The sequence below is a fragment of the Antrostomus carolinensis genome, unplaced genomic scaffold (assembly GCF_000700745.2).
Source record: "Antrostomus carolinensis isolate BGI_N321 unplaced genomic scaffold, ASM70074v2 scaffold1071, whole genome shotgun sequence".
NCBI lineage: Eukaryota > Metazoa > Chordata > Aves > Caprimulgiformes > Caprimulgidae > Antrostomus > Antrostomus carolinensis.
In genome coordinates this window covers 24,160-36,913 of record NW_010293294.1, presented here as the reverse complement: position 1 = coordinate 36,913, position 12,754 = coordinate 24,160, and the positions used below count along the sequence as shown (strand labels likewise).

Here is a 12,754-nt window from a genome sequence, read left to right as displayed (position 1 = left end):
TCTCTTTTTTTTTTTTTAATTAACACATCTAAAAGCATAAAAACAAGAGGAAGAGGTTCTGCAGCCCCATTTGAGAGCCCTACTGGCTCCCTGAGCAGTGAAACTCAAGATGCCAGACTGCAATGGTGCATGTACTGCTGAATTGGGGTCTATAAAGAATACAGTGCAATAGTGGTGGGTTTCTTTCTGTCTTTTTGTGTAAAACAACATCTTGAGTGTTAAATTGAGAACTGAGACACATTACTCATGTTCAGCTGTGGAGTAGCTAAACTCTGGATCCTAAAACCATGAGCAATCATGAGAGAAGCTTAGATACACATTCTGGAGTACTTTATGGTGAACTAACAATAGATGACCTATAGCTGCCAGGAGGAAGGAGAAAGAAAAAGGCTTCTTCTACTATTTTCTTCCCAGTATATGAGTGTGGCTCTATCTATTCACAGATTCCTGCAATTTTGCAGTTAGTATGAAAGGAAACCCAAGACAAGGAGGACAACAACTACGTCCTCCCCAGAAATGTCATCTCCATCAGTCACAGACGACATCTCTGTTAATGTCAGAGCCCCAAGGTTCCTCATCTCTCTCCATCCTGAACCCCAAGCATGTTCTTTCCTAGGACTGACATGCTGAGCTGGAAGGTCTGGACCCTGCCTGAGCAGGTCATGACACCAATGTGATGCCAAAGCAACCATCTTACCTGGTTCAGTAGTCTGTGGTGTCCAGTCATCGCTATAGCTGCTGTCATTGGTGCATTGCATGTTAAGGGGGGTCCAGGTGATTTGACCATTCACCTTCTGGCATGTTCGCGTGCCAGAGGTGGGGGATCGCTTATCGTAACCGCTCTGGCATTTGAAATGTAATACTTGCCCCAAGTAATACTGTTTATTCAGTCTTAAAGAGGCATGTGGAATAGTCTTGGGAGGACCACAAAAATCTGTGGGATCACAAAACAGCACATGGTTAAAGCAGATAGATTTTCCCTTCTGCTTTTGTTCTTGAAACAACATGATTTGTATTCTTACACAACACAGACAAGCAGGATATGTGAAGCCTTCCTAATTCTTTGTTAGGATATAAAATACTCATGCTCTTGCACCATATCACTTGTTCAGCTGAGATCTTAGAGCAATAGTTTCTTTTCTCTCTGTCTGTCAAAATAATAAAAAATTGCTCATATTCTTACACTGTTTCCATGGGAATCAGTGGAAGAAGAGTTACAGTAATGAATGGGCTCTTACTTACCTTTCTGGTCAAACTCTGACATATTTTCTCTCTTCTGAGGTGCAGGGCTTTGTGTTTTTCTTTCTGGCTTCTGTGTAAAATCCAACTTCATTGTGGGACCCGTTGACAATAAAATCTTCTTATCTGTGGGAGAAGTTATATTTGCTGAATTACAAATAGCAGAGCAAAGCCAGAGCACCCAAACTTTTAGAGGCAGGATAGAATTGTTACAAGTTTTAACTTTGTAATTTGCAAAGATAAATGCAAAAGATCATTTGTTAGAGCAATGCCTGGATGTGCCTTACGCTAACTCATTGGAAAAACATCTCCACAAGTGTAGAAAAAGGACAATGATCACTTACCAATGCATTCAAATTCCCTGTAGACCCAAGCAGCAACCTGGTCTATACGTTGACACCAGATTCCTGCGTACTGGCCGCTTCTTCTCTCGTAGCCATCATCACATTCATAATAGAGCCTGGTCCCCAGTGGATACGTTTCAGCAGTAACATCAGCAAATTTGATCCCAAAAAGAGTTGGGCATAATTCTACAAACAGAAAGTCTGAGAATCAGGATAGCCTGTACATCTACCTTGCTCACCAAAGACTTCCCACATTTTTCTGTCTTATCCATACCAGCTCATGCCCAGAGCTCAGTAAAGAAAGTCTAATTCTGTTCCCAGCCACAGGGATAAAATCAGAGCTGAGGGATGAAACTGAATATCATGAAGGGAACATGAAGGTAGCAAAGCTTTGTTTCTTTGATTGTCTCTAAGCCAAGGAGAGGCTCTGAGTGTCTGGTGAAACTATTAGTTACTTTAAGTGAAAATATTTTATTTTCATTTTAGAGCAATCCTTCCCTCCCAAGCCTACTTCACTTTGGAGTTAGTTGTTGCCATTGATTTTATAAGCACAGATTTGTTCAGGATGCAGAAAAATCCCTTGGGAATGTCTCTACTATCAGCAAGCCTGTATTTGTCTACACCTTTTTAGTTAGGAGGGGCTGATTTGACTCCCTTGTTTCTTCTAGAAGAGAAAGGGTGCTGGACCAAGGATGTTGTTGTGGTGAATGGAGTTGAATCCAGTGGGTGTCCGGTCACAAGTGGTGTTCCCCAGGGCTCAGTACTGGAGCCAGCTCTGTTTAATATCTTTATCAATTATCTGGATGAAGGAATTGAGTGCATCCTCAGTGAGTTTGCAGATGACACCAAGCTGGGTGGGAGTGTTGATCTGCTTGAGAGTAGGAAGGCTCTACCGAGGGATCTAGACAGGCTGGATTGATGGACCAAAGGCAACTGTATGAAGTTCAACAAGGCCAAGTGCCAGGTCCTGCACTTGGGTCACAACAGCCCCATGCAACACTACAGGCTTGGGGAAGAATGACTGGAAAACTGCCTGGTGGAAAAGGACCTGGGAATGTTGGTCAACAGCAGCTGAACATGAGCCAGCAGTGAGCCCAGGTGGCCAAAAAGGCCAATAGCATCCTGGGATGTATCAGGAATAGTGTGGCCAGCAGGACCATGGAAGTGATCATCCCCTTGTACTCAGCACTGGTGAGGCCACATCTTGAGTGCCGGCTTCAGTTTTGGGCCCCTCTACTACAAGACATTGAGGTGTTGGAGTGCATTCAAAGAACAGCAATGAAGCTGGTGAAGATTCTAGTGAATAAGTCTTAAGACGAGTGGCTGAGGGAGATTCTCACTCTCTGCAACTACCTGAAAGGAGGTTGTAGCAAGGTGGGGTTCAATCACTTCTCCCAAGTAACAAGTAACAGGACAATAGGAAATGGTCTCAGGTTGTTCTAGGGGAGGTTTAGATTGGATATTAGGAAAAATTTATGAAAGGGTTGTCAAGTATTGGGACAGGCTGCCCAGGGAAGTGATTGAGTCACCATCCTTGGAGATACTTAAAAGACGTGCAGATGTGGTGCTTAGGGACACGCTTTAGACATGGACTTGGCAGTGTTAGGTTTACAGTTGGATGCAGTGATCTTAAAGGTCTTTTCCAACCAAAGATTCTATGATTCTATGTTCTGCAGCAGCTGGGAGTGGTGGTGGGAGGCACCAGACCTATCTACCTGCTCCTGTCCCCACTGCCTGAAGCAGGCAGTTGAGCCCTTTCTTTGTTGCCCAGCAGATGGGCAACATGAAACACTACCAGCATTTTATTAATGAAGCTGTACATGATCATATTGTAGAGCTGCTGCCTGCACCAGTGAGGCATAAAAAGCAAAACTAAGTCATTAAAAGTTTCAATCATCTATAAGCAAACATTGGAGAGGGGAGCAGACTCTTAGTTCTGTCTGAGCACACCAAAGAGCAACTTACTGTGAAATAAGTTTGCAAACCTAAATATAACTTGTCCCAAAACAAGGACGTGAAGTGTTGTGTCATCAGCAAATCACATCTAAATATACCTCTCAATCAGTTGGAATAAATTAAGTTAGATCATTTCAGTGCACTTGAAAAGCCCATTGAAGCTGAGCTGGAGACCCAGAAGTTGATAAAGGCATTACTTAATGATTATTTAAGGCCTGAAGGCTGAGAAATTCAAACACAAATCAAGCTGGTTGCATCAGGGTTGGCATTTGGGATCTTTGGGTGCATGATCTGTGGCCCTTTATGCTTATGCATAATAGTAACAGCAATTATGAGTAAAATTTCGTAGTCATTGTGTCTTCACATTTTCTGCAGCCATAATTAATGCAGCCTTAGCAACCACCAAGAATGACTGCAAAAGGGCCTTGAATCCCTGATAGTTGTTCATCATTTTGCATCTGCCCTTGACTCCCAAAGTGCCTTCTCCTTGAAACAAAGCCATGCCTTGCCAACAACAACCCAATCGGCGACTCCCAGACCCAGTCCTGCCATGCCCTTTTCTTTCAGAGCCACCCATCATTTTCTCGCTTTGATATTTTCTGCCCTTTTTGCTTTTCATTATCTTGCCACTTTGTAAAAGTCACAAAGTTTGAGGAAGGCAACAATGAAAAGTATTGTGAGTGGTTTAACAGCTCATCTGTGTAAGGGATATTTTAATCCCCTTATATCTTTGTGTTATCAAAGGATTCGTCTTGTAGACTGTGGCTTCGAGAGAAGCGACTGTACCTGAAATAGTTAACCACATGGTTTACCACAGACTGTCAGGGTGATTAAAATTAAAGAGTTATCAGATTAGTAGCAAGTTGACATCACGTACTCTCACTTTCCCTGAAAGCTAAAAGCATGTTTCCCTCAAGACTTCAAAAGTCTCTTTGAAGCAGACTGCAGATCTGAATCTCAGCACTCAAACCTACAACTCTTTAGTCTCTTCTTAAGAAAACCCACAGCATTTAACCTACTCATCATAAAGGGCAACTGTTGTTTTAATTGATGATCAAATGAAGTTAGGATTCTTCTGAAGTTGCACACATCATATAAGGATTGTCCAGAAATGGGGCACATGGGTGACAGTGAGCAATACTCATCAGCCTGGCACTCTTGGATCAACTCATCCATATTGCAGCTGCATCTCATGATACACTCCTAGGATCCAGCCTTTTAATTTCATCTGCATCACTCAAATTCTTGTCTTCTCACATCATAGAATCATAGAATGGTTAGGGTTGGAAGGGACCTTAAAGATCTTCTAGTCTCAGTGTGACCTTCTGTTTGCTTCCCTCTGTTGACTTCTAACTGCTTCAACTGTCACGTCAAATATTTTGCTCCCATTTTCAAGAACCTTCTTCTTATTAACTATAACCTTTCAAAACATTGGCTTCTCTTACCATGCTAGACCTCCTTACCAACATGTTTGATATTAAAGTCATCAGCTTTGGGGTTTATTGTTGTATCAGTCCTCACACTGGGAGGAGCTGTGCATGAATATGGACATTTCAAGATATCTGTTGCCATTATTCCTCTTCACTGTCTTTAAGTATCTTATATATCTTCAGAGGTGCATTTCTTTAAGTGGTCTTTTACCCATCTTTCAAGAACAGGTAGGCACCCAATGTGCTGATCAGTATTACTTCTGCACTTTCTTGCCTTACATTGGGATCCTAAACTTCCTCTGTCAGCAATTTGGACGATGTCTAACGAGTCCTAGCTATCAGCCAAGACTTCAGACGTTGTGGCAGTAGGTGTGACAATAACTCATTATAATGACTACACACTCAGTGAAGTCTGTCTGAGAATGGAAGCTTGGCCAATAGTTTGGCCATCAAACTCATAAGAGCTTCCAGGGCTTTGACATTTATCAGCACCACAAATTCAGGCTAATTGCTATATTCAAACTCCCACCAGGGAAGAATAAGCATCCCTCAAAGCTGCAGAGGCCATAGGTGGTGGCATAGAAGTGTGCAAGGGTCTTTCATCCCACTGGATCTCTCAGGATAGTGTGGGAAGACGGTGCAGAGAGGAAGAAGACCTGGTGAGTTCTGGATCATACTGGCTACACAGTATGACCTCTGGAGTGTTTCATCCTTAGAACTTCATTCAGTCTTTGTGCCTAAGAAAACTGCATGGTTTACCCCTAAAAAAAATCAACATTCCTGGTGTGTGGGTGCTAAAAGAGCCAAGGGATGGGAAGAAGCCAGGAAACTAGGGAATGGCAGTGTAGATTTACTCCTCAACTAGATTTCTGACTTCTTAAATTTTTAGGGGAGATTTACTTTACTTTTTTTGGTGTTTTGCACCTGGTTGGAAATCAGTCTGTCAATTTATTTGAGTTAGGAAAATATAAACCTTACAAAAAGCCAGCACACCTAGGTATAATCTGCCTCATAGCCTTTGGTGGCCCAGTTTGGCACAACTCAGCTTTCCTCTGGATTCTGCATCCCTCCACAGCTACTCCAGGGCTACACTCTGATAGTATTGGTTTAAAAGACTGCCCTCACATCACCTTCAAATCTCCTCTTGGGGTTTTGTTTGCCTCCTCATTTTCCCTCTCCACATCCTACAATTCTCCATCCCTGTCACAAGGTGCTGTGTGTCCTTATTTCCTCCTCTTTCAGCCCTGATGTCCTCTGTCCTCCCTTTCCTTCATTCACAAGCTTCATTAGCCCCCACCTACCGTTCTCATTTTCTACACCCCAAAAATGCTCCCTTTCCTTCATTCACAAGCTTCATTAGCCCTCACATACCATTCTCATCTCCTACACCCCAAAAGTGACCTATGACTCCATTTCTTTGCACTTAGAGATACTAACATGATGTATTGAAATGGGCTAAACAGAAAGGTTGGTGTAATTATGTTCCTTGGATTTAGCACTGCTATCAGCTGCAGAAGTGCTAGAATCCATAGCTCTCCTAAGGCAGCTGAGAATCCACATTTCTCCCCATATTAGTGGATTTTTGATGCCTACAACATTTCTGGAAATTTTGGAACTTGTTTCAGATATTACCATATAGTGGATGGAGATGTGCCCTTGGAATTAGAAGGTGACTAGTGAATTTAGATGATAGACATCTGTGAAGCATGAAAATTAAAATGTAGTTATTGCATCCTCTGGTGTGCTCCTAAAATTAATTTTAATAAGTTTTCTGAGACCTGCAAGCCACTCATCATCTGAGCCACAAGATAGGTGGGATTCCTGCTATTCCTGTTTAAGTAATGGTGCCTGCTGCCATTTGAGGTGTCTTAGGGCATCTGGGACATCCACATAAGCTGCCAGATACCACAGAGGAGGTATTGGAGGTTGGTGCCAGGTAGAATACCCCGACTTACAGTCTTTTGCAAGTTCATTGCCATGTGCTAAATAAACCTTAAATGCCTTTGATTACTCTCAGCATCTCACATCATTATTTACTCAGTGGAAAGAAACCCACTAGTTAAATCACCGTCAGTTCTTTCAGTGCTTGGGTTTCTTCCCCAAGGTTTCCCATTTAAATATGTTAGTGACCCAACACAAAGGTGCTCAAAGTAGATGTTCTGGCAGTATTAGGATTTATGAAGATCTCCTGCCTATTACTATTCCATGTCAGTTGGCAGAGCAGTGTTAGTAAGACATCAGAACAACATGTTTTGTCCAGAATGGGGAAAATTTCTAACAGGTATTTTTAGTATTAGGTAAACACAGACAGTGAGTCACGCCACGATAACCCAAACTCAACATTTCCTCTGTCATGTGGCTGTGTGTCACCAGCACTGACAATTACTCTGATGTCAAGTTAAAAAGGCAAGGTGCAAAAATAAGGCAATTTTCCCCTAAATACAAAGGCGGCAAGATGGGTTTGGTAGGAAATCAGCTGTTCTGAAGATCTGGGTAGAAGCAGTGGAAGAAACCAGGCAGTTCACACACCTGCCTAGTTCAGAGATGAAGAGAGCCTCTCCCCAGAGATACCAAGAAATCAAACCATGCCAAAATGAAGACATTTCCACAGATGCACCTGAAAAGCTAATTCAGCCCTGGGAGTTCATACGCTGTCTGAAACTATGTGCTCTCTAAATAGAGCACGTTCTTGAAGATGAAACTGATATGGATGAAGAGAAGGAATTGATACCAGCAACTGGACTGAAATGGTAATGAACTTTTTCTAACTTCAAAATTTATTCCCAAAGGGTCTGTTAACAAGCTAGCTACAGCTCTGCCTGCTTCTTTCCCCTCTGATTAATGTCATTTATTGTCTATATGAATTTGTAAGCTGGCAATAGATCCCAGCTGTGGGGCTGGAGTGCAGACCTGGAGTTGATGGCAATTTGCCTGTGAGATTTTGGTTAGCTATACTGTAGATTACACAGAGATTATCCTACAAAGTCATCTTAGTAGTAATGCGTCTGCAATTTAAGTCTTGGAAATACAATGCAGATGAAATCACCAGGCACAAGATTCCATGCAAAGAGCAAAGGAGGAGAGACCAGTCCTATGGGGCAGGAGATGGGGCTGAATATTCCTAGCAGGGGAGAAGAGGCATGTTCTACACTAAGGACTAGGCAGTTCAGTGCCTGCTGAGTTTGCTGTACTAGAAGATGTCTCTGTTGGAAGGACAGCAAAAAATATACTGAAATATGAACTGGCAGGAGCTGTCCATTAACTCTTTGTAGGACCATAGAAAATTAGGTTTGAGAGAGATGCACTCATCTCTTGGCTTAATCATGCTAACCAGCTGTTTGCCATTGACCTCAGCAGCAGAATCTAATTAATAATAATAATAATAATAATAATAGCTATATGCAGCAAGGCTAGAGTTGGTTTGACAGCTGGCTAAGCTTTCTCATGCTCACATCAAGAACTGGTGTGGTTTAGCTAATGCATTGATGGCATTTTAAAGCTCACTTTGCTGTGAGTTTGCAGCAAAGCACCCTGCAGAGGTTGTTGTGTCTTCCACTGACCCTGATGTTTCTTGACTGAACATCTGTCTCTCTTCTTCCTAAACACAACTATCCCCATTCATCACTGATTTAGTCCTGGTTTAAGACATGGACTGAGTGCCACCCAGCCAACAAAAAGCAGACATTTCAGTTCCCTGTGTAGGTCCACATCTAGCTCGGTGGAGATGTTGATGGTACAGATGGCTGAAGTTAAGTGAGATTAATTTCATGCCTGCCCTGGCAGGGGTGCTGGGGACTTGGGACTGTAAATGTGGAATTGGAAGAAGAAACATCAGGAAAGAGGAAGAGTGTTTACTAAGACAGGAAGAGGAGGGAAAACTGGCTGGAGCACAGTGAACTGCATAGAAAATGTACCAAGTGGAGAATGGGGAACATTTGTTTTTCTTATTTTGTTGTTTCTGGGTGTTTTTAACTTTCTTGCTTCTGTGGTAAAGCCACAGAACTCAAACTCTTTAAAGGCAACCACTGCACATGGTATGGCAGCAGAACACAGTGTCCGGTTCTGAGAATATCGTACGTGAAAGCCTTGTTTTGGTGTGTCACATTTGGGTTTTGAATAGGTTTGGCTAGATTTTTGCTTAAATCTGTGACTTCAGTAACACCCACCTCTTCAGTATTTTTATGTAAAGGGAAAAACACATTTCTGAGAAAGAAAATCGGGTTTTTAAACAGCAGCAGAAATACAGATCCTTTCTTTGGCTGGAACTTTCTCAGCCTTGCTTTTTCCTGGGCTGGAAGGGCTGTAGGGAATATACTCTCTGAAAATAATTGAACTGGCTGAGAAGCATGTGAAAAAAGGTCTGATAGGACTCTTTTGATTTCAAATGTGGCTTTAGGACTTATCTCATTTGATCTGTGGCCTTAGCATGATCATTGAGCTTTTTGCTGGCGCTCTCAAGAGTAGGATGGAAATTATTTGTTTGTGTTAATGATTTTTCTGACCTTGTAATCCATGAAATATTTTGCCAAATAAAGAGGGCTGTATGTTCTTTATCTGGGGCTTGCACTTTATAAATGGAGAACATAAAGGAAAAACAGCGGATGACAGATCTGCTACCATGGTAGGGCTGAGGAACAGGGTGTCAAGTGAAGAAAGTCATGGAAGGACTTTGGAAATGTGAGTTTTAGGGAAGCATTAGACGGAGACAAACCTCAGTAAATCAGGTTTTTCCAGGATTCAGACCAGGGTGAGGAGCTGAAAACTATGGTTCAAACATCCAAAAGCTGGGTTTTGAAGATACAATTAATGCAACAGAAAAAACATGAGAGAAAGCTGAACATCAAGGAAGAAAGCAGGGAGACTAAAATTGCCACACTCTGAAGGCAACAGTGAGCACAGTCAAAGGTAGTGGCTTTCCAGCAGTAGGTAAAGAGCAGAGATTTGCTGTGATAAAAGGGAAGGACAAAACATCTCATATCTGATAAGGTGAGGAGAAGATTTTTCCCTCTGAAGGCAGAAGCAGATACTGCAGGATCTTTGTCTGTAACATCTGCTTTTTCTCAGCAGGATCACAATTTCAACATTTTTTTTTAATTGTAGTTGTATGTTGGGCACTTTGCTGCTGGGGGCCACTGTAGCTGGAAGGTTTCTAAAGGTATTTGCTCTCTGGTTGACCTGACAAGAAACACTTGTATGTGTTTGACATCTCAAATTTATTCTGCATTGCATTTCAAATCCATGGCAGCGAGCACTAATATGCAAGTATAATGTGAAAGAAATTCCTCTCATTTAAATGACTGAGATCTGGTACCCATCTCGTGTGAATGAAATTCAGTTGAATGAAGTTCTTTCTTTTATGAGTTTTAATCCCTTCCAGGTTTAACTTGCAAATCTATTCAGTGTATTCCTGTAAGATGAATACCAAGATGGAAAGGTTGTAGGAGCACAGACAAGCTTTTATCTTGTATTTGACCTTCATCTAGCATATTTCAAGCCTTATCCATGTCTGCAATTTCTAGGCACTGCTGCTGTCCAGCATAAATGAGATAAATAAGATGCTTTCACAAGAAAATACAATCTCTTTTCCTCTTTAGCACTAAGCTGTAGTTTAATTTTTACTAAATGAATGATCACCTTATGCCTTTGTTTTCCCAGATATACATCAGAGGTATTTGCCCTTTCAAAACAATTTGCGATCCATCAGTAAAACTGTTCTTTAAAACAAAGACTTTTTTTCTTTTTCCCCCATTATGTTTATTCCTGATAGTGCATTTTGCCCGAAACCCTCTTGCAAACAATATCTATGGCAGGACCTATTTACCAAACTGAACTTGCAGTGCTAAATGAGCAGAAAAGACGAAGGCAAAATAATATGAATAGCACTGTATGTACTGAGATGTAGTTGATTTTTGGCCAATTTGACCTAGTTCTTTCCCTTCTCTTTGCTTATGTCTGTTCCCAGGTCTCCTTGTTAACCCTTCTAAGGAATTAAAAACAATAGGTCTTACGGGCACAATACTTCAGGAATCTCTACAGTAACAAAGCCTGAATTGGTAAAAGGTGGTGTTTCTACCTCAGCATATTATTTGCAGGGAGAAATTAAAAATATATATATAAATATTATGTTTAAGCAGTGGGAGAGACTGAAAATAAATACAGGAAGCTGGGGAAAGAAGAGCTTAGTGACACAGCGAAGAATGCAAAGCTATGCATTTATTTATTCATCAGAGAATTAAAACACATAACATAAAAAGCAACTGCTCTAACACCCCTCATTTTTTTTCCAAAAACCAGAAAGGTTTCTGATAAATGAGACGTGCCAGCAAGAAATCTCACAACCTGTCCCAGGCACAGTAATACAGAAAGCGTGGTATAGGGGACCTGACTCATCCCAGAACCGATCCTATTTACGTATCTCTGGCTGAACATCTCACAGCGATGCTCTTGCACGCAGCACTTGAAACACTTGCCGTGAGCACTGGCAATGAAAAAGTCCCATGAAGGAAAAGGTAGAGTGTTTACTGGCAAAACACTTTAATAAGAATAAAATCACCTAGGGGTTAAATATTTGTGAAGGTACTTCCTGCATTAATGAGTTTGGTTATAAGCAACACAGTTTTTCCTTGAGATTCCCTGTCCCTAGTAAAATTCGCAGCCCTGCTAGAGATGATCCATTAGGAGTTACAGTACCAGTGTCTCTGAGAACCTGCCTTAGGCTGTATCTACTCATACCTCTCAACCTGGACACCATCAGCAGATACAGAAGGAAATATCACATTTATGGAGCACTGAGAATGTAAGCTTTTTTTTTTTTTCCTTTGAATAAAGCAGTTTAAATTCAAATACGCTGATATATCACCAGATCATTTCTCAATGCACACACTTGTCATAATAAATAAGCCAAATACAAGCAGTATCACAATTTATAAACGTGTAAAAATATGCTGAATGAATTAGCTGCCTCCGTTCACCGTTTATAGGCACTACTGGTTGGGAGGCGTGGCTGAAAGAATACCTGGCATCTATAGTACCCATAGCAAACTTGGATAGCACCTTTTAACTAATAGCCTTGTTGTCAACTTTACCTACAGAGGTACTGACATTTCAGTGTCTGTTTTTGTAATTCCTAAAGTTACATGCAAAATGGAAAAGAAACAAATTCAAAGAACTACCTAAGGTGCACAAGGTTGCTTTGATCTGCCCACTGTGCCAGCGATGGGTTGGAGAATACATACGTTACTGAGACAAAAAAAACCCAACCTGTAGAGCTCTGAATTGTCTGCAGTTGATGGTTTGTGGGCACAAAACCTATTTCTCTCATTTCCTTAGAAACACAAATTCCTTAAGCTCTTTAACATCTTTCCTTACCTGAAAGAAGTCAGGATGTTACGAACATCCTCCAGCAGCCACCACAAAAAAGTAAATCATACTTTCCCTCCCCAAAAGGCAGAAATAGTCTTTTACCTGACTTGTTCCCCTTGATGGATCCAAACAAGAGCCACATCAAAAGGCACTTGAGCTCCATGGGACTTGTTCACATCTTTTCTCCACAACACTGAGGATGGTGAAGTTTCTCAGAAGCGATGGGCTGGTGCCGACCAAGCCAAGGAGCTGTCTATTGCTTGGTTAGACCGGTGGGGATCATCACCCTGTGTGCATGGCAAGGACTTTGCTCTTTGGTCAGCAAATCATCGTTTCGCTGGCTGGCTCTGCAAGAAAGAATAAATGCTGCTCTCTGTTCAGGTATTAGTAGCTTTTATCCAGGAAATCAAACTTAATGCTCAG

General features: G+C 41.6%; 1 protein-coding gene across 1 annotated transcript; it reads right to left on the bottom strand.

Moving 5' to 3' along the window:
* Nucleotides 1–265: 265 nt before the first annotated feature.
* Nucleotides 266–12,509, bottom strand: LOC104532099 (interleukin-2 receptor subunit alpha). The gene is given in 5 exon segments (XM_029087266.1): nucleotides 266–279; nucleotides 698–934; nucleotides 1,243–1,365; nucleotides 1,584–1,769; nucleotides 12,434–12,509. Coding segments are annotated over 5 exon segments (636 nt in total).
* Nucleotides 12,510–12,754: the final 245 nt, after the last annotated feature.